The sequence below is a fragment of the Ambystoma mexicanum genome, chromosome 6p (assembly GCF_040938575.1).
Source record: "Ambystoma mexicanum isolate Mex_15411 chromosome 6p, UKY_AmexF1_1, whole genome shotgun sequence".
Lineage (NCBI taxonomy): Eukaryota > Metazoa > Chordata > Amphibia > Caudata > Ambystomatidae > Ambystoma > Ambystoma mexicanum.
The window spans coordinates 1419302365-1419329038 of NC_090935.1; the positions used below are offsets into that span (position 1 = coordinate 1419302365).

The 26674-nt window shown below is 48.0% G+C and overlaps 2 protein-coding genes across 3 annotated transcripts in view; one reads left to right on the forward strand and one right to left on the reverse strand.

The window, feature by feature from the left end:
* The window catches only part of COPS4 (COP9 signalosome subunit 4), a 785196-nt gene that overhangs the window by 415982 nt on the left and 342540 nt on the right, over positions 1-26674 (reverse strand). For both annotated transcript variants that reach the window (XM_069626120.1, XM_069626121.1), the window contains exons 4-5: positions 25924-26027; positions 19849-20002 (exon numbers count right to left, since the gene is read on the reverse strand). In XM_069626120.1, coding sequence (XP_069482221.1) covers positions 19849-20002; positions 25924-26027 — 258 coding nt within the window. The remainder of the gene's footprint in view (positions 1-19848; positions 20003-25923; positions 26028-26674) is intronic.
* Positions 3885-4538, forward strand: LOC138511054 (apoptosis regulatory protein Siva-like). The gene is made up of 2 exons (XM_069626563.1): positions 3885-4073; positions 4120-4538. The coding sequence occupies exons 1-2, from the start codon at positions 3885-3887 to the stop codon at positions 4438-4440; spliced, it is 510 nt and encodes a 169-aa protein (XP_069482664.1). The 3' UTR covers positions 4441-4538.

A 26674-nucleotide genomic window follows, 5' to 3' on the forward strand; every position in this document is an offset into this window, starting at 1 on the left:
GGCACCACCTGACTTGCCGCGTCCCCTGTAGGCTTCCTGGTACGAAGATTTTGCCGCTTGGCGGTACGTGGAGGAGCCACTGCCGGATCCCTTGGAGGCACCCTGTCTGCCTCCGGAGCTCCGAAAGGACGGCCGTCGTTGTTGGAGCACTCCCAGTGCCCGGGCAGGCTCTGTGTCTGTCTTGATGGCCTGAAGGGACTCATCAACTGCCTTCCCAAACAGGTTGTTCCCGTCGAAGGGCATGTCCAAAACCTTAGTTTTTACGTCCTGGCGGAAATCCGTGGCCTTGAGCCATTCTCGTCGTCTCAAGCAAACACCGTTGCCCAAATGACGGAAACCGGTGTCGGCGATGTCCGTTGCCACCGTGATGGCGTGGTCCGAAGCAATCTCCCCCTCCTGTAGGATTTCAAGGGCCACAGCCCTTTTGGCGTCCGGAAGGAAGTCTAACAGAGGGGCGATTTTGAACCACAACTCCCTGTCGTAGCGGGCTACGATAGCCAGGGCGTTGGCTGCCTTGATAGTCTTCGCTGCGGATGAGATGATCCGTCGTCCCATCGAGTCCAACTTCCTGCCCTCGCCGTCCGGCGGGGAAGTTGATGTCGAGGCCGATGCCCCCCCAGCCTTCTTCTTTGCCGCCGCCGAGACGACCGAATCCGGGGTAGGTTGTGCCCAAAGGCACAAGGGGGCAGTGTCGGGGACCCGGTACTTCTCATACCGGTCCCTCTTTGCCGGCGCCGTGGCAGGGTTCTTGAGGAGGGTGAGCCCCTCATCCCAGATGTCATCAAGAAGGGTACGGCAAGGACTGTCTTCCTTTTAGCCTTGCGCCGTTGGTAAAGGAACCCTTCTTTTCTTCTGGGCAGAGCTGAAAAAGCTCGGATGCCCTGGAAATCATAGCATGAAAGGATCCAATCTCGTTGGGCGGGGACGCCTGAGCAGGGGGCGACGGGGGACACATCCTGTCGTCGCCTCTGTCGTCATCTGTACCTGTCATAGCCGTGTCCGTGCCTGTATCATCCCCGTGGGTAGTAGACCGGCGGGAAGGCAGAGCAGGCCGCAGAGGTGGGAGAGGTGGCGTAGGATGCGTCCTCCTCCTCTTATGCGGTGGACTCTCCGAAGGTCCTGGCTACGGTTCCCCCGTCGGGTCTGGCTCAGGAACCTCCGTCGGGGGAAGGGGCAACCTTGTCCTTATCTCCGAGCAGAAGGACTGAAATCGCTGACAAAATGGCCGCCGAGGTGTCCTGCGGTGCCGGAAACGACTGGCGCGAGGGCTCTTGAGGAGCCTTGTCCGCGACACTGTCGCTCTGGTCGTCGCCCTCGTCGGGATCCCTCCCGATGGGCTGGGCCTCTTCCACGAGTTCGATGAGCTTTTCTTCAGAGCTCGTGTCCGTATCCACAATGGCCACCAGCCCCTCCCCCACCTTTTCCAACGAGGACTTTGTGGGGGTCTTCTCAATGGGCCTGAAAGACGACTCACTCCGCGGTGGCAGGGACACTCTGGGTCCTGAGGGCGCCCCCACTGGTGTAGCCTCCACAGGCTGAGCCAGGGCCGCGGTGACATGCTCAATCGAGGTCTTAGCAGGGTGAATTAAGGCCATTGCCACCTTCTGGACGCCTGGGGCCTTCACCTTGGGGGGAGGGTCCGAGCCTCGCTCCCCCTCTGCCGGAATCTTCGAGATCGACCGGGGCCTCTCCAGAAGCTTCGCCGGGTTCTCGGACTTCCTCTTACTCGAGCCAGAGCGTTGGCTCGTGGTTGATGACGCCTGGGAGGATGCGCCCTGCCTGTCAGTCAAGGAGCCCGACCGTTCAGTGCTCCCGGTGCCCGCGGACTCGCGGCGCTTAGCCTTTTGTTGGGCCCCCGTCGCCGGGGCGCCCTCACAGGACTTAGAAGACCGCTCTGACTTCTTTTTCTTCTTCTCGTCTGACAGGCTCTGCCCTTCCAGCCAGTTGGCGAGACGGAGGTGGCGATCTTCATGGTCCACTCCGACATGTTCCCACAAAACGCACAGTCCTTCTCTGTGTGCGTCTTGTCCTCATGGAGACAGGAGAGGCATAACGAATGCTCGTCCTCCTTGAAAACATTCTGAAGCTGGCATTCAGGGCAGGTCCTGAACAGCTTCCCGGGCGTCGAGCTTCCTTTCTCCTGGGCCATGTCCGGGGTAGGCCTCGGAACTTCTGGAATCCTCCAAAAGCGTAACTCGACGAAATCTTCACCCTTGAGGGGCGTAGAAAACTCTGGAACGGATCCCTGTTGATCAGATGTAGAAACGGTGGAGCTTGAGGCTCCATTTAACCGAAAAATGAGAAACATCTCCTGAAAAAGCGTGAAAACGCAGCAAAAGCTCGAGAGCTACAGCACGAGGACTCCCAACACTTGAACGTGCAGTAAAAATCTGAGGATGGCTGCCGGAGGCGGGGCTTAGGGAGAGGGCAGTCATTGGCTGGGGGCAGTATGACCCAGAGACCAGTGATTGGTTACTAAAGAAAGACAGATCAGAAACAAAACTGATACTGATTTTTTTCTATACCGAGGATTCCCGGCCTGACGACGGGGAATATTCATGAGCATGTGAATCCATGCCAGACCCCATGCTGGAGAAATAAAGGCACATGTCCATGCTGTGGAGATGAGGCGGGTTACATGCATTTGCTCTGGGATTGTCCAAGACTTGTGTGTTTCTGGAGATAGGTGTGCGAGACATTAGCAGAGATGATCGACCAACCTATTGAGGTGTCGCTGAAAGGCTGTTTATTTGGGCTGTGGGTGGATATACCAGATAGATGTAAGAGGAGATTTGTAAATATGGGAAGTATACTAGCAATGAGGAGTATTCTGAGGAAAATGGAGGGACCAAGTGGCACCTAGGAGGGAAGAATGGATGAAGGACCTAGCAGGTGCTGATGATTGTGAAGAACTATTTATTACAATGCTCCCCGGGTCGCCCCGACCGAGATATCTGGTCTGACTTTCAAAATTGTTATAAGAAATGTAAGACTAGCATGGGTGGTTAGTAGTTGCAGCAGTTAAGCTATGCATTTCGATGATTCGCGAAGATATGCAACAATTTAACAGTTTTGAACAATGCGTTGAGCATAAATTAAGGGTTATAAAAAGAAAAAAAGCAGGCAAAGTGCCAAGTTTGATAATGCTTGATTAAATCGAGATCAAAGAGTTCACATGAGGTGTTTTAGGCCCCGAGAGGAAGGAACTGGGTGGGAATGGTTATAGGGATTAGCATGGCTATGGGCAGTTCATGGGACAACTATGGGGTCGGCAGTGGCTCACAGCTTGGCTAAACCTCCATGTGGCAAGCATGGAGATAGGATATTTGCAGAATCTAATCCCTACAAATGGAAGATAAAGCAGTGGAAAAGATACATTGACTATGTCCTGTTCATTTAAAGTGGTAACGAGACGGAACTCTATTTTTCTGAAATGGCTCGATAATCTGAATCCTTTATTGGAATTTGCCTCCAGTAACAGTAGATCTGAAATCAATTTCCTCAATATCACCATTTGGTTGGACTGTACTGATCATTGTCTTAAAGTTAAACCTCACCATAAAACATCCGATTAAAAACCAACTGCTCCTCTTCTCAAGTTTCCAACCCAAGCAAATCAGGAAGAATGTCCCCGTCGGTCAATTTTTACTACTAAAAACAAAACAGCTCTTCTAAATAATCTTTTCTTCATTAAGCTAAAATATTGAGTAACAAATTGGAAAACAAAGTATCCGAAAAAAGGTTAAAAAAGGCATGTAATAGGGCTCGAGCTGGCTCGTGACGTCAGCGCGGGCAGCGTGAAGAACAGGCCTCGGGGCTCCGTGGGGGCATCCCCCACCTCCTGGTGATTTTCCTTTCGCGCCACGTCCGTGTTTACCTCAGCCATGCCCAAGCGCTCCTACCCGTTCGGCGACTGCTCGCCCCTGCAGCTCAAGATGCACGTGGGGACCAGGCAGCTGTGCAGCGGGGTGGCCGGCGAGCAGTACAAGCGGGATATCTTCGAAAAAACCAAGAAGCTGCTCTTTAGTGGAGCTCAGGCGTTTATGGGCAGCATGTGGAGTGGGTCTAAAGCGGTCATTGGGGCTATACCCCACTCGCCCAACCATGCCGGAGAATGAGGCTGCTCCACCTGCCGGTGTGAGTGGCCTGATACACGGACAGACCCTGATCAGAATGGACGGCAAGCTGCTGAAGAGCTCCAGTGCTTGCGAGAAACCATACCTGCCGACGAGTGTTTCCAAAGCCTACTCTTCATGTGTGAAGTCAGTTGGTGACAAGGAAGCCTGTGCCCAGTGCGAGAGATTCATCTGCCAAAACTGTAATGTGCGCTGCTGCTGTTGCAATGCAGTTACCTGTTCCATGTGCTCTGTCATTGAGGATGGTGATCTGTGTGAGAAAGCGTTCTGCTATAACTGTTCATTATTTGAAGTATCGCGTTAATGGACCAACAAAGCCTCCAAGAGCTTCTGTAAATGTTTGTGTAAAGGTCTTATGTATATTATAGCAAACTTTTTTTTTATAAATGTATGAATTTTATGCACCTTGGGTTATCCAAAATAAAAAAAAATTGTAATTAAAAAAAACAAAAAAAAAGAAAAATGCTGAGAATATAATCTTTGTCAGCACTTTCTCTAATCTGTCCAATAGGAAAAGCAAAGTAAGCACATTTTTCTGGAAGAATTGAAGGTCTTAGAAGGTGGTAAAAGTCCCTTACAACCTCCAGTGTTTCCCTATAGAAGAGGCAAGCATTTGAAAGAATATTTAATGAAAAAATGATATTCATCTCCCACCTCAACCTTTCCTCAATGAAATATGGGGTTTCAATACGATGGTTGCCCATTCTCCTAGACGCCATTGCAAATGCTGCAAACAGATGAGTAGAAGCACACGGGTCGACATTGGTCTCACTAAACCCTGGCAGCAAAAAAAGTTCACCAATTGTAATTCGACAACAGTGATTTATGTCATTTGATGCCCTTGTCAAAAAATATACATCGGTAAAAGAATGGCCAAAACAAGGATAACTGTCCAGAACATATTAGGACAAGAGTGGACCTTTTTTTATAACGGGACACAAGTGTGATGACTTCAAATGGGCAATCCTTTTAAAATCACAGTGGTAATTTTAATATGAATAAGAAAATACTTGAATAACGTTTAATTTTTCTTACTAACAGCAATACATTAAGTCTGAATGAATGCACTGAATGGAATAAAGCCTCATGACTTGCACATTACTTATCATGGATTTTGTTCTGTAGTCCTGTGTGCGATTTGTAATTCTTAACACCAGAATGTACTATTGCTCCGAGAACATAGTGTCAAAACACACTGCAAACTTGACAGAACATACATTTAGGTCACAGCCTTAGATATGTTATTTTGTCTTCTCTCATGGCTTTGTAAACACTGATATTAGTACAAAGACCATAAACCATTGTGTTTCAGACGCAAGCGCTATTTATCACAGGGCTTGGAAACTGAGCAGTCGCAGTGGTAGGCGCTGATCACGCAAGTTGACACTGCAGTCTCTCAGAATAACATACCGCCATACGTAGACATGCCCACCTACAGTACTAAACGCAGAGTCTCGTTCTGGCTCCTGCAAAGACGGACGATTGTTTGGCGCTATTTAGAAGACCTATATTCCCAGCTGGTGTCGAATGAACTGAGGAACACTTGCAAACATTTTTTTCTTAGTTTCATTCAGTCTCATTACAGATGACATCTCTTTCCAGTCGTGTGCCTTTACTGGTTTGAAACACACATGAATGTTTACATATGTTCGATGATAGTGTTTGCATTAAGTAATTGACATGTACTGCTGCAGTTGCACAATTTTCTCAGTACACATTGGCAATCGCGCTGCCTTCTATACATTTTTATAGGGACCAGCCCAAATTATATGGACCCTACGCCGCTAAAGAAAATTAATTAAAAGAAAAATGTACCAACCGGGGCATTTTACAATCAGAATAAGCTTTACAATATTAACCGAAATGTAATTACAGCTACTTTACATTCTTTTAGCATAACAGCATTAATTTAGCTGTTTCTCGAATTTTCTCTGCAGGTGGTTCACAAGATTGGGTCACAGATGAAATTGAATAGAGACATGTGCTGAGACTTTTAGAAATATTTTGAAATTGCTCAAATCTGTTTCAGATGGTCCGAAGATTGGTTCACAAAGCTGAAGTTGAACAATTTTGATGTGTCATCCCTTCTAGAGAACTTTTTAAAATGTAGCCATCTCCTTCATGAGATTTTGCATTTGTATTTATAAGCCATGCTCCCCCCCCCACCCCCTCTTATTTTCGCATTAAGATTATAGGAATGAAACATGTTGAGTATAATGTATTGTGAAAAGTAGTTGCACATTGTGGGATTAATTACCTACTCGAAGTGACAATTACTGATAGTTTATGTAATACTGTATAGGTCACTGATTAAACTATGTTCATATCATGAACTAGGTTAGTCTGATGAAGTCTTTTATACCGCTTGAGGCAAGAGGATTATCAGATTGCTTAATACTTACCAAGTAAATTCATAACCAACAGATGAGAAATATCAATTTAATTATGTAGTTGCACCAGTCACGTTTTGCTCTCCTTGGACCCCGTCACAATTGGTCACTTTTGTATATGACATGCATTACTTACCGTAAAAGCATTTCTGATGGTTGTATCTGCTTAGATTCACATGCTGTGCATAGTCTGACATCCAGTGGTCACTGCAGAGTATTGCATCTTGTTTTTCGAAAATCGAAAAGGGGACGTCGACATAGGCGTGTCTGTAATACTATCCCTATAGTGACGTGTAGTGTACCCAAAATCCCTCACGCATCAAGGTCCCTCGGTTTGTATTTTTCTGCCAAGAGGGAGCCTTATTACTACGTGAGTGAGTACAGAAAAGAGAAAGTAATAAGACGTCCATGTTCCTTCCATCCGAGCGGGGAGGAAGGGTGGGCGCATGTGAATCTAAGCAGATACAACCATCAGAAATGCTTTTACGGTAAGTAATGCATGTCTTCTGATGTTTGTTATTCTGCTTAGAATCACATGCTGTGCATAGACTAGCGAGCAGTACCCGGAGCTGGAGGTGGGTTGCGAGAAGGAACCGTAGAGAAAAGATGTCTTAGTACTGCTTGTTCCACCTGGGAATCAGATCTAGAATGGGCATCTAGACTTACCAGGTTACTCACCGTAGTGACCACCTTACTCCTAGTCCATAGTCCCCTTTCCTCCATACTTGTGGGACATCTCTCCGTCCTGTGGAACGGGACTGGAGCACTTTGTAAAAAGCATCCAAGTTTTTTTTAAAAAATGTGTCCCTCCTCTCTTTCATGCGCGGGGCCCGGCACGCGGCTGTAACCCCGCCCACCTTGGCTCCGCCCCGCACATCGCCCATCAGTCCTTTTCTATCGCCGGGTCAAAGACCCATTAGCAATAAAAGAGGAACCTTATTAGAGGGGACGGCGGGCGGACGTATGGAGGAAAGGGGACTAGGAGTAAGGTGGTCACTATGGTGAGTAACCTGGTAATACTCCTACGTCCCGTCCCCTTTCCTCCATACTTGTGGGAGATTCCCAAGCACTCCTTACAGGAACTACGGATGGAAATACCCCTTACTGAAACAGGTTCTTAAGCAGAGCCTGACCAAACTGAGCGTCAGCTCTAGAGCTCATGTCGAGACAGTAATGCTTACAGAAAGCAGATGGGGAGGCCCAAGTAGCTGCCCTAGCGATGGACTCCCAGGGAACATCTTTCTGAAAAGCAATTGTGGCTGCCTTGCCCCGCACCAGGTGTGCATGGATACCTTTAGGAGGTTTCAGCCTTTGGGCGGTGAAAGACTCCATGATGCAGGCGGCAATCCACATGGAAATAGTTGCCTTAGACGCCGGCTTGCTCAGAGGGTTACCGAAGGTCACAAAAAGTTGACAACTCCTAAGCTCGGAAGTCCTGTCCAGGTAGAACTTAAGAGCTCTTCGGACATCAAGACAGTGTAGAACTCTTTTAGCCTCTGAGGCAGGGTTCGGAAAAAATACCGGAAGGGAGATCGACTGATTCAGATGGAATTAGGTCACTACCTTCGGTAGGAAAGCCGGGTTTGTCCGAAGGACTACCTTGTCCTTGTGAAAGACCAAGAAAGGATGCTCCACCGACAATGCCTGGAGCTCACTCACTCTCTTCGCTGACATAACGGTGACCAGAAAGGACACTTTCCAAGACGAGTACTTGAGGTCTACCGTAGCCATTGGTTCAAAGGGTTTATGGCACAGCGCCGTCAGGACTACATTTAGGTCCCATGACGGGTGCGATTATGAACCGGAGGGTAGATGCGTGTCAAGCCAGCAAAATGCCTCTTCACCACTGGGTTAGTTAGAAAATTAGAACACAGGTCTGTAGAAAGGTAAGCGGAAACCGCTGAGAGATAAGTCCTGCCTGACAGAACATGAACCCCTGACTCTGCTAGGGAGGACACGAAGGACAGCACCCTGTCAATCGTGGCCACCCTCGGATCCAACTTCTTCGCCAAACACCAATGACAGAACCTGAGCCATTTACTCCTGTATGGAGATCTGGTCGAGGGTTTCCTGGCTGCCTGGATAATGCGCATGTTATCCGCAGACAAACTCAGATGCTCTAAAGACTTGAACTCAGGCACCATGCCGCCAAGCTGAGCAATTGTGGGGAGGGGTGCCACATCTGTTCCCCTTGGTGAACAAGATCGGGAGTTACTGGTAACCTGATCGGTGGATACACCGACAGGTGTTAAATCTGAGAACCAAAACCTGGCCGGCCACCACTGGGCTATCAGTAGAAGGGAACAGTTCACAGAGTTCTTCAACTTCCAAATTGCTCGATGAACTAGAGGCAGAGGCGGGAAGGCGTAAGCTCTCATGTTGTGCCATGGAATCTCGAGAGCATCCCCAAGAGTGGAGGCTCCCAGCCCCCCTCTGGAGGCATACTGAGGAAGCTTCTTGTTTACCGCCGTAGCGAAGAGGTCCACCTCCAGTGTGCCCCAACGCGAGAAAATCCATGAGAGGACCTCTGCCTTCAACTCCCACTCGTAGCTGACCACTGTCTGCCGGCTGAGGGCATCCGCTGTGACATTCAGCTGGCCCGGGATGTGCACTGCAAGCAGCCAGACACCATGAAGCACGGCCCACTCCCAAATCTGGATGGACAGGTCCACGAGGAGGGGGGGGGGGGGGGACTTTGTTCCCCCTTGCTTGTTTATGTAATACATTGATACCACATTGTCCGTTCTTATGCGGACCACCTTGTTGACAACGACCAGTCTGAACGCCCTGAGCGCTAGGAAGATCGCCGGAAGCTCCAAATGATTTATGTGCAGGAGCTTGTCCTGAGGCGACCAGAGGTCAGAGACCTGAAGAAGATCCAACGTCGCACACCACCCGAGGAGGGAGGAGTCCGTCGTGATAGTCACCGTGCGGACCGGGTCCTGAAACCCTGCGCCCCCAGACAGATTGCTGAGAGATGACCACCAATCCAGGTCCACTCTCATGGAATCTGGATCCACTGCCCGACGCCATGAATTCTGAAGAGCCATCTGGGTCCGTCTCATTTTGAGACGAGCAAGAGGAAGAGCCAGTACACACGAGGCCATGAGGCCCAGAAGCCTCTGGAACCACCAGGCCGACATGCTCTCAGACTGCGCAAACATCTGACACGTGGCCAACAGATCCACCATTCTGTCCCCGGTCAGATACACTCTGCAGTCGATCGTGTTCCAACGAAAACCCAGGAAGATCAGGTCCTGTGAGACAGTCATGGAAGATTTCCGCCAGTTCACCGACAGCCCAAGATGGAACAGGAGCTGAAGGAGAGACTGGAGGTTGCCCGCTGCTGCCAACGGACAAGGGCTGCGTTAAGAGCCAGTCGTCCAAATAAGGATACACATGGATACCCTGGAGACGAAGATAGGCTGCAATCACTGAAATCTTCGTGAAGACACGCGGCACCGAGCTGAGGCCAAAAGGAAGCACCCGAAACTGGAAATGCTCCTCTCCCAAAGAGAAGCGGAGGTATCTCCTGTGTGGATTCCAAATCAGGATATGCATGCACGCATCCTGAAGATCCACCACGCTGAGCCTATCGCCCATCTGCAAAGAGGAGCGATTCTGGCCGGGCGTGATCATCTTGAATTTCTCTTGGGGTAGGAAAAGATTGAACTGGGAAAGGTCTAGGATGGTGCGCAGGCCAGCCTGGTTGGGTTTGGGCACCGTAAACAGCCGGGAGTAGAAGCCCTCCCCTCGCTCCCCAAGGGGAACGGGTTCCACAGCTCTGAGGTCCAGAAGTTTCTGAACCTCGGCCTTGAGGGAGGGTGAGCCCAACAGCTGAAAAGGAGGGTTGAGGTAGGGGGTAAAGGTAAGCGGAAGCCCGCTCGAGCGACTGACCAGACCCATCTGTCTTCTGTGATGGTCTGCCACGCCTCCCAATGAGACGCAATGCGTCCTCCCACCGGGGTCTCGTGCGAGTGCGGAAAACCCTCATTTGGCAGGCTTATTGGTGGCGGTGCCACCTTAACCCGATGAGGAGGCTGAGGAGCGGGAGAAAAACCGCGTACACCGTTGTCTACGGCGGTTATTCCCCGCAGGAGTATCCACTCTGTGAGATTTGCGGTCGAGGAAGCCCCTAAACCCAGAGGAAGGTCGACTTTGCGACAACGGTCTCTGGGATTTGAAAGGAGCTTTAACCAGAACAGACAATGATTTAGCCATCTGAGCGCTATCCTTGGTTTTGGCGAGTTCTACGTCAGTAGAAGAATGAAAAAGCTCCTTACAATCGAATGGAAGGTCCAACACCTTGTCTTGCACTTCCTTAGAAAATTTAGTGGCATGCAGCCAAGCCTGCCGTGAGGTATCAACCCAAAGCATCAGGCCCCGAGCCGAGGTGTCTACGTGATGAGCCGCAGCCTCCAGGAGATCCTGGGCCAAGACCCTGGCATCAGAAAGGCCTCCTTTGAAATCTTCCAGCTTCTCGACCGGGATATGCTCCACAAACTCCGACAGACCCTTCCACATCCGCATGTTAGCTCCCGCCAATATCAATTCGACGTTGGCCTGCCTGAGCTGCAAGGCCGAGTTGGTGAAGATTTTCCTCCAAAGGGAGTCTAGGAGCTTGTCCTCCTTTCCCAGAACCTGAGTAGCCGTCGTGGAAGAGGATGCTGCAGGCCTGGACTGCAAGGTGGCCGCAGCCACCACTGTGGAGGAGGGAGGCGGACAAGACGACAGGGCCACCTCTTCCGAAGAATGCAGCCTGTACCACGCGTCAATCTTTTAATTGACAAAAAGTCCCGAGTGTGGCTTTTCCCAGACTCTTCGGACCTTGGCCAGAACGTCCTTCTGCAGGAACAGGCCGGTACGCTCCAAAGGAGACAGGGTGAACGCCCCAGAAAGCAAGCCCTCCTGCGGAGCGGGTGCCTCGGGCACCGGAACATCTAAGAAACTCATGTCCAGTACCGGGTCATGAAAGGCTCTGATAGAGCAGGGAAGGTCCTCGTTGTCCTGATCGCCTTGAGGGTCATCTGACAGGTCAGGATCCTGCTGAGCCGTGTCAGGCACTGCCTTGTTCACTGGGGACAATGGAGGCAAAGGCGGGAAGAGCAGGGGGGGCGCACCACGGGCAAGGGAGGTGCCGGCGGAACCACTGGAGGAACGAGTGGAGCCGGAGGCGCCGGTGGACACATCTCCTTGAAAAGCCCTTTGAAATATTCCCTCATGGGGTCGGTGCACATAAGCACTTGAAATTTACCGAAAAAGGCATCCTCAGGAGATTGTTTCGGGACCCGACGAAGCCTCTCATGAGATGGACAAATCCAGGGACGTAACGGGGGAAGGGTGCCACACCGGCCCCTCCACCGACGTATCCACATAAATCAAAGGAGCCGCCCCCGCGGGCAACGAAACATTGTGCGGAAGAGGCATCCAGGCGTTCCAATCATAAACGGCCGGTAAGGATGCACACAAGGGACCTTAGGTTCACCCAAGAGACCGAGTCCTACACCAGAAGCCGATGGCGTAGTTGTAGGGGTAGCACCTAAAATGGCTGCCGTGGTCGTGGCGGGAACAGGCACCATTTTGTCCTCATCTGAGGGGAACTGCAGCACGTGAGTAAGTGAGGCAGGGGTCCCCCGTCGATGGATCGGGGTCTTAATCTTAGCCTTAACATAAGGAACCTCGGCCGAGCCGGTACAATGAGGCCTGGAATGTTTTTGTTACATACCAACCGCCAACTGAGCCTTCGAAGGAAGGACCTCGGCACTGCCGGTAATAGAAGAACTTTGCTTCTTTGCCCCCTCAACAGATCTGGTGTCACCACAAGAGCTGGAACAGTGCGCTTTCACCGACAAAGCCTTGACCGGCCTCTCAGAACTGTTGGTATCTTTAGCCTCTGTACGAGGGACCTCGGACCCAGGCACGGTAAAAGCCTTTTCTGCGCGGGCCTCGAACATCCATTCAGTAACTACAAGTCCAGCCAAGGCCTCGGGGCGCACCCTGTTTTTTTTTTAGAGGGAATCCGACAGATCTCAGAACGAACTCTGGTACCCCACAACTCAGTAGAACTGGGTCTACAAACGGCCCCCACAGGAGGGGCCTCTGAGCGTACTCTGGTGTTCATAGGCCCCTTACGGAGACCCTCGGAGAAAACTCTGAGGGTAATTATTAGGCCCAACGGGCACCTCAGGGCGAACCCCGGTAACAGAGCGATCAACGCCCCTCCCGGACCGAGAGGAACCCGGTAAGGTATCCCCCGGTCGGGCTGCTCTGAAAAGTAAAGAACTTACCGAGCATTTTTCTTCTCGTCGATGAACGCCTGAAAATGCGAAGGAGGAGTTAGTCGGAACACCTCCTCCCACCGCTCCAACTGACGTTGAAGTGCCCGGACCGAAAGGGAGTCACAGTAAAAACAGGAGTCCCAACAGTGTTCCGGATCCAAACAATCTAAACAAAGAGGATGGGGATCTGCCCTCGCGAAGCGACAGTGACACGATGAACAATCTGGAAAGTCAAATTTGAAAGATAGACTAGTAAACGAACGCTAGCGAGAGCCAGAGATGAAAAAAGCGAAGAAAATCTTCCGAGGATGCAAGTGCGTCCGGCCCCGATCGAGCGGAGAAAAGGACTGATGGGCGATGCGCGGGGCGGAGCCAAGGTGGGCGGGGTTACAGCCGTGTACCGGGCCCCGCGCAGGAAAGAGGAGGGCCACATTTTAATGTGGATGCTTTTTACAAAGTGCTCCGGTCCCGTCCCACAGGACGGAGGGATGTCCCACAAGTATGGAGGAAAGGGGACGGGACGTAGGAGTAAATAGTGTTTTGTAAAGGTGTGTACAGAACTCCAGGTTGCCGCCTTGCAAATGGACTCAAGGGGAACATTTGCAATGAATGCTATGGATGCCCCAGTGCCTCAAGTAGAGTGTGCACTAGGCTTGAAGGGCAGTTCTCTCTTAGCAAGAGTAACAGAGAGTGATGCACTGGACAATCCATCTAGATGTAGTGGATTTGGAAACTGCATCACCTTCTCTTCCTGCCGCCACTGAGACAAAGAACTGATTAGTCTCCCTTAGTGGTCGAGTTCTTTCCATATAAAACATGACTGCCCTGCGCACATCAAGTGTGTGCAGGGTCTTTCCTCCCAAGTTTGATGGGTTTTGAAAGAACGTTGGTAGTTCTATAGACTGGTTAACATGAAACTTTTAAATGAATTTCGGTGCAAACCTAGGGTGTGTGCGTAGAGCCACCTTATCTTTGTGAACTGCTACGAAGGGATCTAGGATAGAGAGCGCTTGTAGTTCACTCACTCTCCTAATGGATGTGATAGCTATCAAGAAATCAGTCTTAAGAGTGAGATCCTTAAGCGTTGCTTTATGCATGGGCTCGAAGAGGGGCCCCATTAGCCTGGTTAAAACAACGTTCAGGTCCCATCCAGGAGTTGGGTTAGATATAGGAGGGTGACTTCTCTTCACTCCCTCCATGAAGGCTTTAATAACTGGAACCTTCCACCATGACACCTTATGCTCTGACATACTGTAGGCGGAGAGTGCGGCAAGGTGAACTTTAATAGAATTAAAGACTAACCCTGAGTCCAGCAAATGAGTCAGGTATAGAACAATCTGCGTAGGAGAGCAGTCAACTGGGTTGATTCTCTTTGAGTTACACCAGATGACGAAACGTTTCCACTTACTAGAGTAGCAGTAGTGAGTGTTCGGTTTCCTTGCCTCTCTGAAAAAGTCCATGCATCTCTGAGGGAGCTGCAAATGTCCAAATTCTATGACATCAGGAGCCAAGCTGCCAAGTTCATGGTCTGTGGGCATGGATGCAGCATTTGGCCCCTGTCCTGTGACAACATGTTGTACGGGCAGGGAAGTTTCACTGGAGGAGACGGACATCTCCAGCAGATGCGCGAACCATGGTTGGCGGGCCCACCTGGGGGCCACCAGTATCATGGTAACTGGTTCCTGGTGTATCTTGTGCACCATCTTGTTGAGAAGGGGAGTCAGGGGGAAAAGCATAGACAAATTTCCCTGACCATGTTATCCAGAGACTGTTCCCCTTGGAGCGGTTTTGGGGGGTATCTGGAGGCATAATCTTGCCATTGGGTGTTTGCCAGAGTTGCGAACAGGTCGATCTCTGGGAAGCCCCATTCTGCGAAAACATTTGAGACAATGTCTTCGTGTAGTCGCCATTCCTACTCTGCGGGTAGAGGGAAGTCTCCGCTGAGCCCGTCTGCCAGAAAATATATGAGTACCCCTGGTACATGTTGAAATAGTAGGAACAGGTTGTGTTTGAGAGCCGACTTCCAGATGTTCTGGGACAGACTTGTACGGTCCTGGAGAGGGAATGCGCCCTTGCTTGTTCAGGTAGTACATGGCCGTGGTGCTGTCCATGAGGATCAGCACTGTCTTTCCTTGTAGATGTGTCTGGAAAGCCTTTAGTGCTTTGAAGACCGCCAACAATTCCAGCAGGTTTATGTGTTTGGACGCCACACTTGGAGTCCAAACTCTGTGCGCAGTCTGATGAGATAGGTGAGCCCCCCATCCAGTGAGGGATGCGTCTGTGGTTAGAGTGGCGTCCACTGCGGGGGTGGCAAAGGATTTTCCCACTACGAGGTTTTTCCTCGACCACCATCGCAGCAAGAGAACCAAGGCTTGCGAGACAACCACTAGATCGTCCCATTGTCCGCTGGCCTGACACCACTGGCTGTTGAGCCACTCTTGCATTGGGCGCAGGCGCGTGGAGGACCAAATAAATACATGATGCCATCAATCCTGGCAATCGCATGGTTTTGCGTACCATCACCTCCCGACCGGCTACATATTGAGGGATCTGAAACAGCATCTTTTGGATCCTCTCGGAGGGGAAGACGAGGCCGTCCCTTGTTCGAATTAGAGCCCCTAGGAATTGCTTGACTTGGCTGGGGTCTAGACAGGACTTCTTCTCGTTGATGGAGAAGCCCAGATGGAACAAGTGGTCTACAGTCTATTGGGGTATTTGAGAAGCATGTTTCATAAGAATCCCCTGTCATGAGCCAGTCATCGAGGTAAGGATAGACTGGAATGGATAGCCTGTGCAGGTGTGCCGCTGCCACTACCTTCGTGAATACCCTTGGCGCTGAAGCTATGCCGAAGGGTAGCACTTTGAACTGATAGTGTTTGCCTTCTATCATGAACCTGAGGCATTTCCTGTGCGCTGGCAACATTGAAATATGAAAGTATGCATCTTTCATGTCCAGTGTTGCCATGTAATCCCCCTGTGTGAGAAGGGGGATTACCTCCTGTAAAGTCGCCATATGAAATTTGAGGTTTCACAAATTTGTTCGCTGGGCACAGATCTAATACAGGGAGCATGGTTAGATCCTTTTTGGGTACAAGGAAGTACACTGAATAAATACCCTCCTTTACCTGTGATAGAGGCACAAGCTCTATGGCTCCTTTTTCCATCAGTAGTTCGACTTCCTGAAGGAGGATGGCGAGGTGTTCTGGAGATAGACGTCTTCCCCTGGGGGGTCTGAACGTTGGAGACTGATTGAATTCGATACAGTCACCGTGGGCTATTGTTGACAGTACCCAACGGTCTATGGTAATTCCCTCCGATGCTTGCAGAAATGATGTTAACCAGCCCCCGACCGGAGATTTATGGGAGGGGACCCAAACTTTCGGGTCATTTCGAAGTGGTAGCCGGGGAGCCGCTAGGAGTGGGGCCCCGACCTCTTCCCTTGCCACAACGTTGTCCTCTTTGAGCATACTGTCCACTGGTTCCCTGAGGGGAGGACCAGTTGGTGGCTGATGTGTATTGTTGCTGGGTTTGCCGTTGGCCCCGAAAAAAGCATCTGTTGCCATACCGCGCTTATTAGGAGGTCTTGTGATCTGGTCCAGGGTCTTTAATGTTTCGTGTTCCTTTTTAGCGGTTTCCAGTGCGTCATCAACCGCCTTCCCAAACAAGTTTGAGTCTTCAAGGGGTTTGTTGATGAGGGATGCCTGTGTTTCTGGCTTGAAACCCGAGTTTGAGCCAAGCACGTCACTTACCAGGAAACGGCCAGCTGTTTCTGCAGCATCTAAGGTGTTCTTGATGATGCTTGGTTAATTTCAGTACCTTCAGTCACAGTGGCTAATAAGCGGGTTCTTGAGGGCTCAGGGAATTCTTGTAGGCCTTCGCGCAACACTCCCCATTAAGTATTGGCGTAACTGGCCAACAAAGTTGTATTATTGGCAATACGCATGGCAATAGCTGCCGAGGATGTAATCCTTTTACCTAAAGGCATAAAGCTTTTTCCCCTCCTTGTCTGGAGGTGCTTTACTTGTAGATAGCGGAACCCCCGCCGTTTTTCTTGTAGTGGTTACTACTAGGGAATCAGGTATGGAGTGACCCCTAATATATAAGGGCTCAGAAGGTGAAGGGCTAAAAAGCTTTTCGATCCATGTATTGACACCTCTCACTAATGCCGGTGTAGATAAAGAGGGAACGAGGCATCTCTTGATTGAAGCGAGGAGGGGTATGGCTTGGCTAGCAGGCGTCTTTTCTTTGATTATTTTTACAACAAAATCAACTTCTGGGGTAGTCTCCCCCGTATCAATTAGGAAATGTGCTGCCGCCTTTTGTAGCATTGCATTAAATGTGGGTTGATCGTCCACAGGCGAAGATTCTCTGACCCAAGTGGTCTGAGGAGAGGGCAGATCTAAAACATCAGGGTCTGTTGACGCCCCTGGAGACTGCCAGGGCTGTGGTTCACAAATATCTGGGTCTTCGTCAAAGTCCTCTACAGGGTCTTGTGGATCTTCAGTATTTAAGAATTCTTACTCTTCCTGAAAGTGTGCATCCTCTTCAGTGAGGTCATATGTATCTATTTCTTCTTCAAGTGGGTTGAAAAGTCTTGGGAATTTGGCCCTAGGGTCTTCAGGGAGCACCTCCCTTGGCCTTTTAGGTGAAATGTGTTTAGAAGTGGACACAAACCTATCCAGACTGTCCATACATGATTCAAACCTTTCCCTAGTCCACTAGGATGATCCTGAACGGTCTAGTGGTGGAAAGGCTTGCTCCTCCGCCTCTAGGCATCGAGATGTTTCCCACAGCGTGGAGGATATACCCCCGTCGCCCTCTGTGAAACCACCTCATGGGGCAGACAATGGGGATGCATCTCTAGGCCTTCCCTTCGATGTGGGGGGAGGTTCCGGCATACGCTCCGTAGATTTCGGCGTCTCCCTGACCTTCTGAGCAGGCTTCGGTGACTCCTTCACCAGCCGTCTCTGCGAGTCCTTGGAGACTATTCTAGCTATGCTATCGATTAGCTCCTCTGTCGAGGGCTGTTGTGAATGTCTTTCGGTGGAGCCGGAACCCTACTGCTGACAGACGCCTTCTTCCGAGGCGTTTCGACTGACGTTTTGGTGGTAGTGCCCTTAGTTGTAGACGGCCCAGTCGCTAGACGCGCATGCGGCTGCGAGGAGGCCTGCCGGCCCTTACGGTCGGCGGAGGTAGCCGGTTTACTCGGCGTCTCCGTTGGCGCTCAGACCTTCTTCAATTTACTCGACGAATGTCCGTGGGTTGTCTGTTTACTGTGTGCGTCAGCGTCGCTGGGGTGTACATCCCCATAAGTGGGGCCGGGGACAGATACGATGGAGCGGGAGCGCTCCATTGAGAAGTCAACAACTTCCGTTATGGAGACAGCGTTATCACTGCCCCCCCCCCTCGTCACACTCAGCGGTGGCGGCCGCGGGTGAGGAATCAGCCTTCGACATGCCGTAGGCTGCCCACCTCTTGACCCTGCGTTCCTTTAAAGTTTTTGGACGAAAAAGCTTACAGGCCGCACACCCGTCCTCTTTGTGGTCGAGGGGTATGCAGCGGTTACACCGCATATGCTTGTCCTTCCATGGAAATTTGCCCTTGCAAAGTGGGCAAAATCTAAAAGGGAGTCCTCTCCATAGCTGAAGACGTAACCAGTGATAACGACCCAGAAGGAAAAGGGGGAAAGAAAAAAAAAAGGCTTCCTAGTTAGAAGTGTCCACACCAAACCCCACTCTCCCTACTGTGTAGGCCGGCGAGGCTGGGCCACGTGTTCGGCAGCGCCGATAGGAACACCTCCGTCTAAACCACTGCTGTCAAAGATCTTGACTCGGCGGGGAAATTGAGTGGCCGAAGAGGGCTGGAGGTGGCATAAGTTAATAACTGACAAATCGACCAAGTGGTAAATGGCAATGTCTCTTGCGAGCTCCGCATAAGGCGACCAGATTCTGGGCGGAAAAAAATAATCTGAGGGACCTCAACGCGTGAGGGATTTTGGGTACACTACACGTCACTATAAGGATAGTATACAGACACGCCTATGTCGACGTCCCCTTTTTGACTTTCGAAAAACAGGGTGCAATACTCTGCAGTGACCACTGATGTCGGACTATGCACAGCATGTGATTCTAAGCAGATTAACAAACATCAGAAATTTTTATACTTTTAACTTTTGTATTTTTGCTTAATAAAGACAGCTGATGAATAATCTAGTAATTAAACAAGACTGCATGTTTGTGATCGATCTCCCCGCCTACAATGATACATGTGAGGGCTTTTTCCGTTTCATAATGGGCAAATAACCAAACACCTACAGGCTGTGTCTTCTTCCTCATATGCCACTCCTCCCTATATATACACTCAAATGCAATATTTTCCCAAGCGACACTTAGCCCAAACTAAAAATAAAAATCTTCATCACCACCCGATATGCTTCAGCACCTTTGGAAGAGGGGCAGTTGCTCTTGAGGTTTCACTTTGCACAGCCCCTTGCGTTGTTTGCCAGACCGCTTTAGAACATGTCTTGCTTTCAGCAAAGGCAACCAAATAATCCAGAGGCAAATTCCTATCTGACAATTTGTCTAGACACAAAGCACGGATATCTTTCCTAACAGCCTAGGACCCTATTTGCAGTCACTTTGAACTTTGCTTAAGGTGCCCTTTGCAGAACTTACTCTGGCACCGTGTTGGGTCTGCCCAAAAAAGAATTGCTGCTAATAAGCACACTTTAAAAAAAGATATTTTAGTTAGGAAAATTTCTAATGATACAAAAACTAAAGGCAAAATCTGAGGCAAACACACCCAGATAAGTATGTTAAACTTCTTTAAGTACCAAAAAAAAAAAAAGGTATAGAATTACAGCTGCTAAAATCCGGATTGGTATGTAGAAAAACCGCCACACCCATTTTGGTTGAATGTAAACTTGCACAATCAGAAATAAAGTACATAACACTGGTTCACATAACTAATGCCAGATATATTTAGACAACCAGGTCACATTTAAAAATTCTCAAAATGCAAGCGAAGTTTGAAAGACAGTTGTACCTTATAATGTATCTGCAGCTGTTCATTGGTTGACTCGTTCTGCAGTAATGAGGCTCGGTTGATGTAAGCTTCTGCTTGAACAGGATCATCATCTTCCAGGTAGAGCCGAGCAATTTTCAAATAGGTTTCCAATTTATAGTCCACATTGTACTGCCTGTTGGGAAACAAGAACTTTCAGCTGTATTGCTTAAGAACTACGCAACCATATTACGTGTCAGACAGTCTCCAGCAACTTACCAAATGTTCTGGAAAATCTATATATTATCGTTTAGAAGTGGTCCTGGAAAAACAACTTAGTGTAGGGTTCTAGTAAGCCAACCTTAATAAACCTGCACATTTTCCGCTGAAGTCTGAACTCGAGTTTTCGTAATGAGGCCAACAGTTAAGCTGAAACTAATATGAGCAAGGGTTTGCGTAAAGTACAATTACATAAGAGCTTGACAAACCATAGATTGACAACACAGGTAAGTACAAAATACTTTATAGACACAAGACTCATTTCAAAGATACTAAAAGATAAGTAGAAGTGATACACATGCATTCTCAATTGGCTGCCCAAAATAGGACACACCACATCTTACAATTCACAGTTTAAAAGCAACACTAACAAAACCCTAGAGCGAGAGCGCGCGTGTGCGTGTGTGTTTGTGTGTGTGGCCTTAAAATGATACATAGCGGGGGCGCTATTGCGCACGAGAGAAGATGGCTGCATAGCTCTTTAGCTCCTGCCATCAGGTGCCTGTATCTGCGACATTTGGGCTCCTATTGAACATCTGAGGAGTGAGCACTTTGGGAAATCTGTGGAACTATGGGGCGATTTTCAGTATCTGCGCTCATCGAACTAACCTTTCTGGCTCATACGAGGCTTGAGCAGGCAGCCACGAGGTCTGCGACAAAGATGGCAGCTGCAATGGAATTACAGCTGTGAGGGGGGGGGGGGAGATCTTCCAGGCCCCTGCGGTGCACGTCTAGAATGGGCCACCGCCTCGCAGACCCCTATCTCCTGCAGCAACACAGGAGCAACCAAAGACTTCCTTACAGTAGATAGCGGTAGGACCCAGGAAGGCATGATATTAAACAGTAAGACACAAGTGATCACAGTTTAAGGGTATTTATTGAACTTCAATCAGGTTTGAAAAACGCCCATCTAATCCTAAATCAAAAGATGGGAGCAAGCTACGACCATCAAAAAATAATAATGCAGTCCTAGTTGAGACTGTCAAAATAAAAGAGCATATACTAATAAACCTATTGCCAATCCTTACCTCTAAATACAAATAGTGTGGGAAACAATGTTATGCAAAAGAAGTGTTCAAGAAATGTCAGGATATTCAAGCCCATTTTCAGCACGGGACAAGGCGGCACACTCAAGCTTAGCACACTCTGGCTTCTCTAGCACAAGGATGCAGTTCAAAACCTCACCATCAGGGCCTTCTGTGCCAAAGTCTCTTTGCCATTGAAAGTCTTATTTCAGAGGGCCTGATGCAACACGACAAACATTAAAGTTCCTTTCTTCTTAGGATTTCACATATACAACTTCTCAGGTGATTTACTTTTTCCCCCCAGGTCTCCCTCCACTGGGCTCAGACCAAATCCATCTACTTTTCCAAACTTTCTTTACTTCATCAAAATCGAAGACTTTCGACTGTGCGCAATATTTTGCTCAACCCGTTACAGGAACACTTCGATTCACAATTACTCGTTCTCTTCTTGATATAACCTTTGTCTCACTTTCATTTTTGCCACTTCTCAGCTGGATACCTTACAGAGAAGTTTGATTGAGCACCCACGCAGTGCCAGACCACTCTGTCAAAGATATTTTATCTTGCTTTCAAAGTTCAATCACTCATCAGCAGTTCAGCTTTACTTGCGAGTCTTATCACCACGTTTTAACAATGTTCGTTCCAGCACTCGCCATACAAGGTTGCTGCTTGATAAGATATATTTTATTTATATCGCGCTCCTACACAGGTGTTTTAGAGCGCAAAACCTTGGCTTCAACACATACCAGGCTTGTATCGGTCTCTCCAATTCACCGGCTTTGTTGATTTCACTGATGCTTTGTTCTTGGAGCCAAGGATGGTACCACGGCTGCTAACCTAGGCCTGGCTGAGGGATACAATAGCTCCCATTATAATACAATCATGGCCTGTATCAAAGTTATATGTGAATGCCCACGACTACTCTTAAAACTTACGTGGGTGATATCAGAATTCTCACGTCTAATATCACCAAACTGAGGCAACTGGTTGCTCTGCGAAGGCTATTGCTTGATGATTCTGTCGATCAGGCTAAGAAAAGTAAAATCTGCCAATACACCCTGGAGTGCCTTTGTAAGTGCAGGGATACTAAATTCTGGTCGATCATTAACCAGACTCTGGGCACTGGAGAGAAGGATATGAATTGTCCGATATTGGAACAAACTTGGGTCGAATTTTATGAGCAGAAATATTCTTTATCACTTAAGTTTAGTGGCAGCGTGGGTGAAGATCTGGGTCGTGTGGAGTAGGGTACATGTCTGTCCGTGGAATGGAGAGGACATCTTGTGGGCCATCAGTAATCTTAAACCCTTCTCTGCCCCTGTTCCTGATGGCATACCACCCTTTGTTTTCAAAGAATGCCCGCAGACCTCGGCAGCCATACTGAAACCGCGATTTGACCAGATCTTTGACTAATCTTATTCCAGATTCGTGGACCCAATCTATTCTCTTACACATCCTGATGAAAGGGGATGCATTAAATCCAAATAACGACAGGCAGATCGCCTTGATTGATGCGATTAGCAACATTTATGCAATCTTTCTTTCGAGGGATCTAAGATAAGTAGTAAAAACGAACAATTTAAGTCAATTCCAAGTTGGATTTAGGCCGGATTTGGGTACTCCGCTTAATGCTACAATCCTGGCCCATGTTAGACATCAAGTGCACCATACCCAGGTTGGGAATGTATTTATGGCATCTCTTGATTTGGCCAGCACTTTGATGGCATCATCAGATCTAGGCTATGGCAGAAACCTCTGGAAATTAATGTGCCCAGAAAGCTGGTTCAACTCCTTGCCCTTCTTCACACCCACATGTCAATTTGCATATGCTGGACTAAGGAAGGCTCCCTGTCTAGAGCTATAAGAACATTTGTAGGGGTGTGTCACAGTTGCCCAATGCTGCGAAAAAGGACAACTCTCACTGTAGGATTTCTCAATGAACTTTAATTAGTTTGAACTGAATAAAACAAATTTTAGCCTGGAGAAAGGTAAAGTCTGGTTCTCTGAAACCTCAGCTGTGTTAAGGGTTACTGTCTGTAGTGAAGCTCAGAGATTAGCATTTGGAATGAAGTTCGGTGGTCTTATAGCTCGGGATTATCAATAGTCCTAGTTTTCATTTTTTTCCCCTTCAAAGAACTGTTTTGTCTTTTATTCTCAACCTTTCTTTCTCTCCGGTTGTTGTGGGAGTTCTCCTTAGTTACACGCTTTGTAATACATATGGATATGTGTTCATAGGTTCTCTTCCTTTCCAGACTGTTCATTATTTCTCCCCAATATGACACTCTGGCCACGAAGGAGCTTCAGAACGTCTAACACTATCATGTTTAATATCCCCTTCCTATCTGCCAGGAAGTCTCTGCTATTTCACTTTACCTCCAACTGTAGTTTTTTCAGCATCTCACCTTCTACTGGAGCCTCCCTCTTGTAGCTGCCGTTTGAAGGTTCCGTTCTTACTCCACAGTTTCTCACCTTCCTTCCCACACTCCGATCATCCGTCTTCAGAGTTCAGTAATGGCGTTTTGGTTCACGCGATCTTCCGCATTTCCCGTTCAGTCTCCTCCAGCCTCGCTCGCTGAACAGGCTTTTCCCTCTGCGCACCGTCGTCAAGTGAGGCGTGTCGGCTCTACACACCTCTCTTCAGGAGAAAACGTTTCGCTGTACCGTGTCACAGCTGATCATCTCAGCTGTTGAGGCCCAGCTGATGTTATTCGGTTCGAGGACGCCGCTTCAAACCAGAGTCTTCTGTGAAAGACGCAGCTAGAGGGGTTTTCTCCTCATCATGCAGGGGCAATTTATTTATTCAACGTTGTTCTTGTAACTCGCTTAGCCCAACGTGGCTTATAACAGCAACTGAACTTTCTTTTACAGCGTAATACTTCTTTTTCTTAGTACGCCCATTCGTAACACACTCTCTGGTTCTTCCGCACTCTGTAACGAACAAATCACAACATTAGAGCAAAGCACCCCATTCCTCCAGATAAATGTCTTCGCTCTCATACTTGTCCATCCACCTTGCAGAACCCGCCCCTGGCTTTTGCCTTGCACTCTCACTTTGCCGTGATGCCTGGTGACATCGGATATCTCCTTGAGGCTCTTTCTCTGTAAATTAACCCCTTCACAGGGTGAAAAAGGGTTGCAACCTAGCTCCTCTTTTCGATATGTGTGAGATGTAGCCACCATCTGGCAAGGACCTTCCATCGCACCAGCAAGGCTAGGTAACATCAAGCTAAATTGGATGGCCTTCGCCAATGATTTTCTTTTTGACAGAACCCTTAGAGGTTTGAGAGGCAAATTGAATTTATTTTAGGACTACGCTTTGGCCAATAATCTAATCCCCAATGCTAACAAATCTAAAGTCTTGGTTTTCACTATGGGCAATACACCTAAAACCAGAGCCTGGGTTATGGGTGAGGAAATAGCAGAGCAAGTTATAGAGGTGACCTACTTGGGATATAAGTTCTCCTACAAGGTCTCTATGGAATTTTGGAAAACCAGTCTGTACGAGAAGGTGTTAAAGCCAATTTATATTTCTACGTAATACAGTACATTTTCCTTGCTCCCACTACAGCGTTATTATCTTACCTAATTCGAACCAATAATCCTCCATGGTCTTGACATTTCACTACATGAATTGGGTAATTTGCTCAATTGTATCCAAGGAAAGCTCAGGAAGGAGGTATTGGGTCGGTCTATGGCAGTGTCTAATTTTGTCAGACATGAACTATGCCTCACTTGCTTGAAGGCTCGGCTTAGGTGGAGACAACTATCCACCTTTAGAAAAATCCTTGTCCCTCATGTTAATTCTTTATATTAGGCGTTGCACGTAGCGATGGAGGCCGACACCCTTAAACAGTTCAGAACCAGGATGATTTGGGTACTGGACTCCATAGGACTTTGTGCTCGATTTGGTACAGGGGCCTAGTGGGGTTAAGGCACGTCTGTTTCGAGCTGACCAGGTCGAAACTCTGGAAGGCATATCATCCTATGCTACGTATGTGAAATATTCGAGGTTTACACACTCTAAAGAATGCTTACCCCTTTATCTAGAATGTTTTCCGTCTGAGACAATGCACATAATTTATATGCGCTTTAGACTCAACCAGTTCAACACTGCCGAGAGAATAAAGCACTGGAAGGCGCATGTTATACAGCCAGGGTATAATCTGGATTGCAGATTTTGTGTGGGAATGAAACACATGAAGCCTTGAAACATCTGGTGACTATGTCCATATTTTGAAAATAAACGTATGTTATGCTTTAAAGAGCTAGGGGGTGACTCCACAGAGGTGTTTAGGAACATGTTCTGATGTCGACTCACGAGGGCACCAACGTATCTCTAATTTTGTGTTTGAACATTTTTTTAAATTGTCAATCAAATTAATTGGATACAAAGAATGGAACAAATAATGTGCGAGTCTGTTTTACCCATAGGGCAATGTGATATGTTTTAGTTTTTACTTCTTTTGGAATATGTGGATGTTTTAATGTTTTTATTTTTTATGATGTGTGATTTCTGTCCTTTTTTTCTATGTTGTGGAAGGTTTTCTGCAAACCATAAATGCAACAATAAAAAAAAACACAAAGAAAAGTTCAAATTATGGTCTAAACACACTATGAAAATCCTGCTCCAAAGTATTTCCAAAAATACCACCTTGGGTCCCAACTAAGTTTCCTGAAATTTGTAATACCACAATCTGTAAATCGCTTGTCTAAAATTGCTTATGAAAGTCCCATACCGTAATGTGAATGATGCAAAGGAAAGGGTGAAAACCATCAGATAAAAAGACTGAAAATATTGATCTAAACGCTTTACTTTTGTCCAGTTTCCAAAGGGATTCCCACCAACACTTGAGCTGCATTCCGCCAGTCCTCTTCTTTCTCGTAGATTGTGGCAAGATGCTGCCTTATGGAAGCAACCTAGATATAAAAAGGAACCCAATCAGATGATCCAACCTTTTCATTACTAACATGTAACACTCCTAACTATAAGTTACAGAAGTTAACTTGTCAGTCAGCCGGGACAGAGGGGGCACAAAAAAAATGATTAAAATAAGTCTATTTTATGGCAAGCACTACATACTGAATTGCCTTTACATGAGGGAACAACAACAGGTAACCTCTTAAAATAATAGCATGCATTTATTTGATCAACCTCAGAAGAAAGGCCGGCAGAGTCGTACCTACACAATCAGTGACTGGAGTGATCTTGAAGAAATTAGGGGAATTTACATGATGGTCTGAACAGGAACTGTATAAAGTTACACAATAAATTATAGCCAATGTCACATCGCCTCACATTTTTCAGCCAAAGCCACTAGACATTACACTTTGCGTGTTGCATATCTTTAATATGAATACTACTTGTTCACTGTAAGCAAGAACACATTTGACATTAAGTCACTCAAGATAAATCCTCCCTACTTTCCTACCAGACAGCAGGTGAATATGCAGATGGGTTAGAAAGAGGTATGCGCTTGCCCAGCTCTTCTTTAATCTGTATACTAATGGCCTGGAAAGAAAATTAGCCTGTAAACCTCTGGATATACCAGTAGCAGGGGATGTTA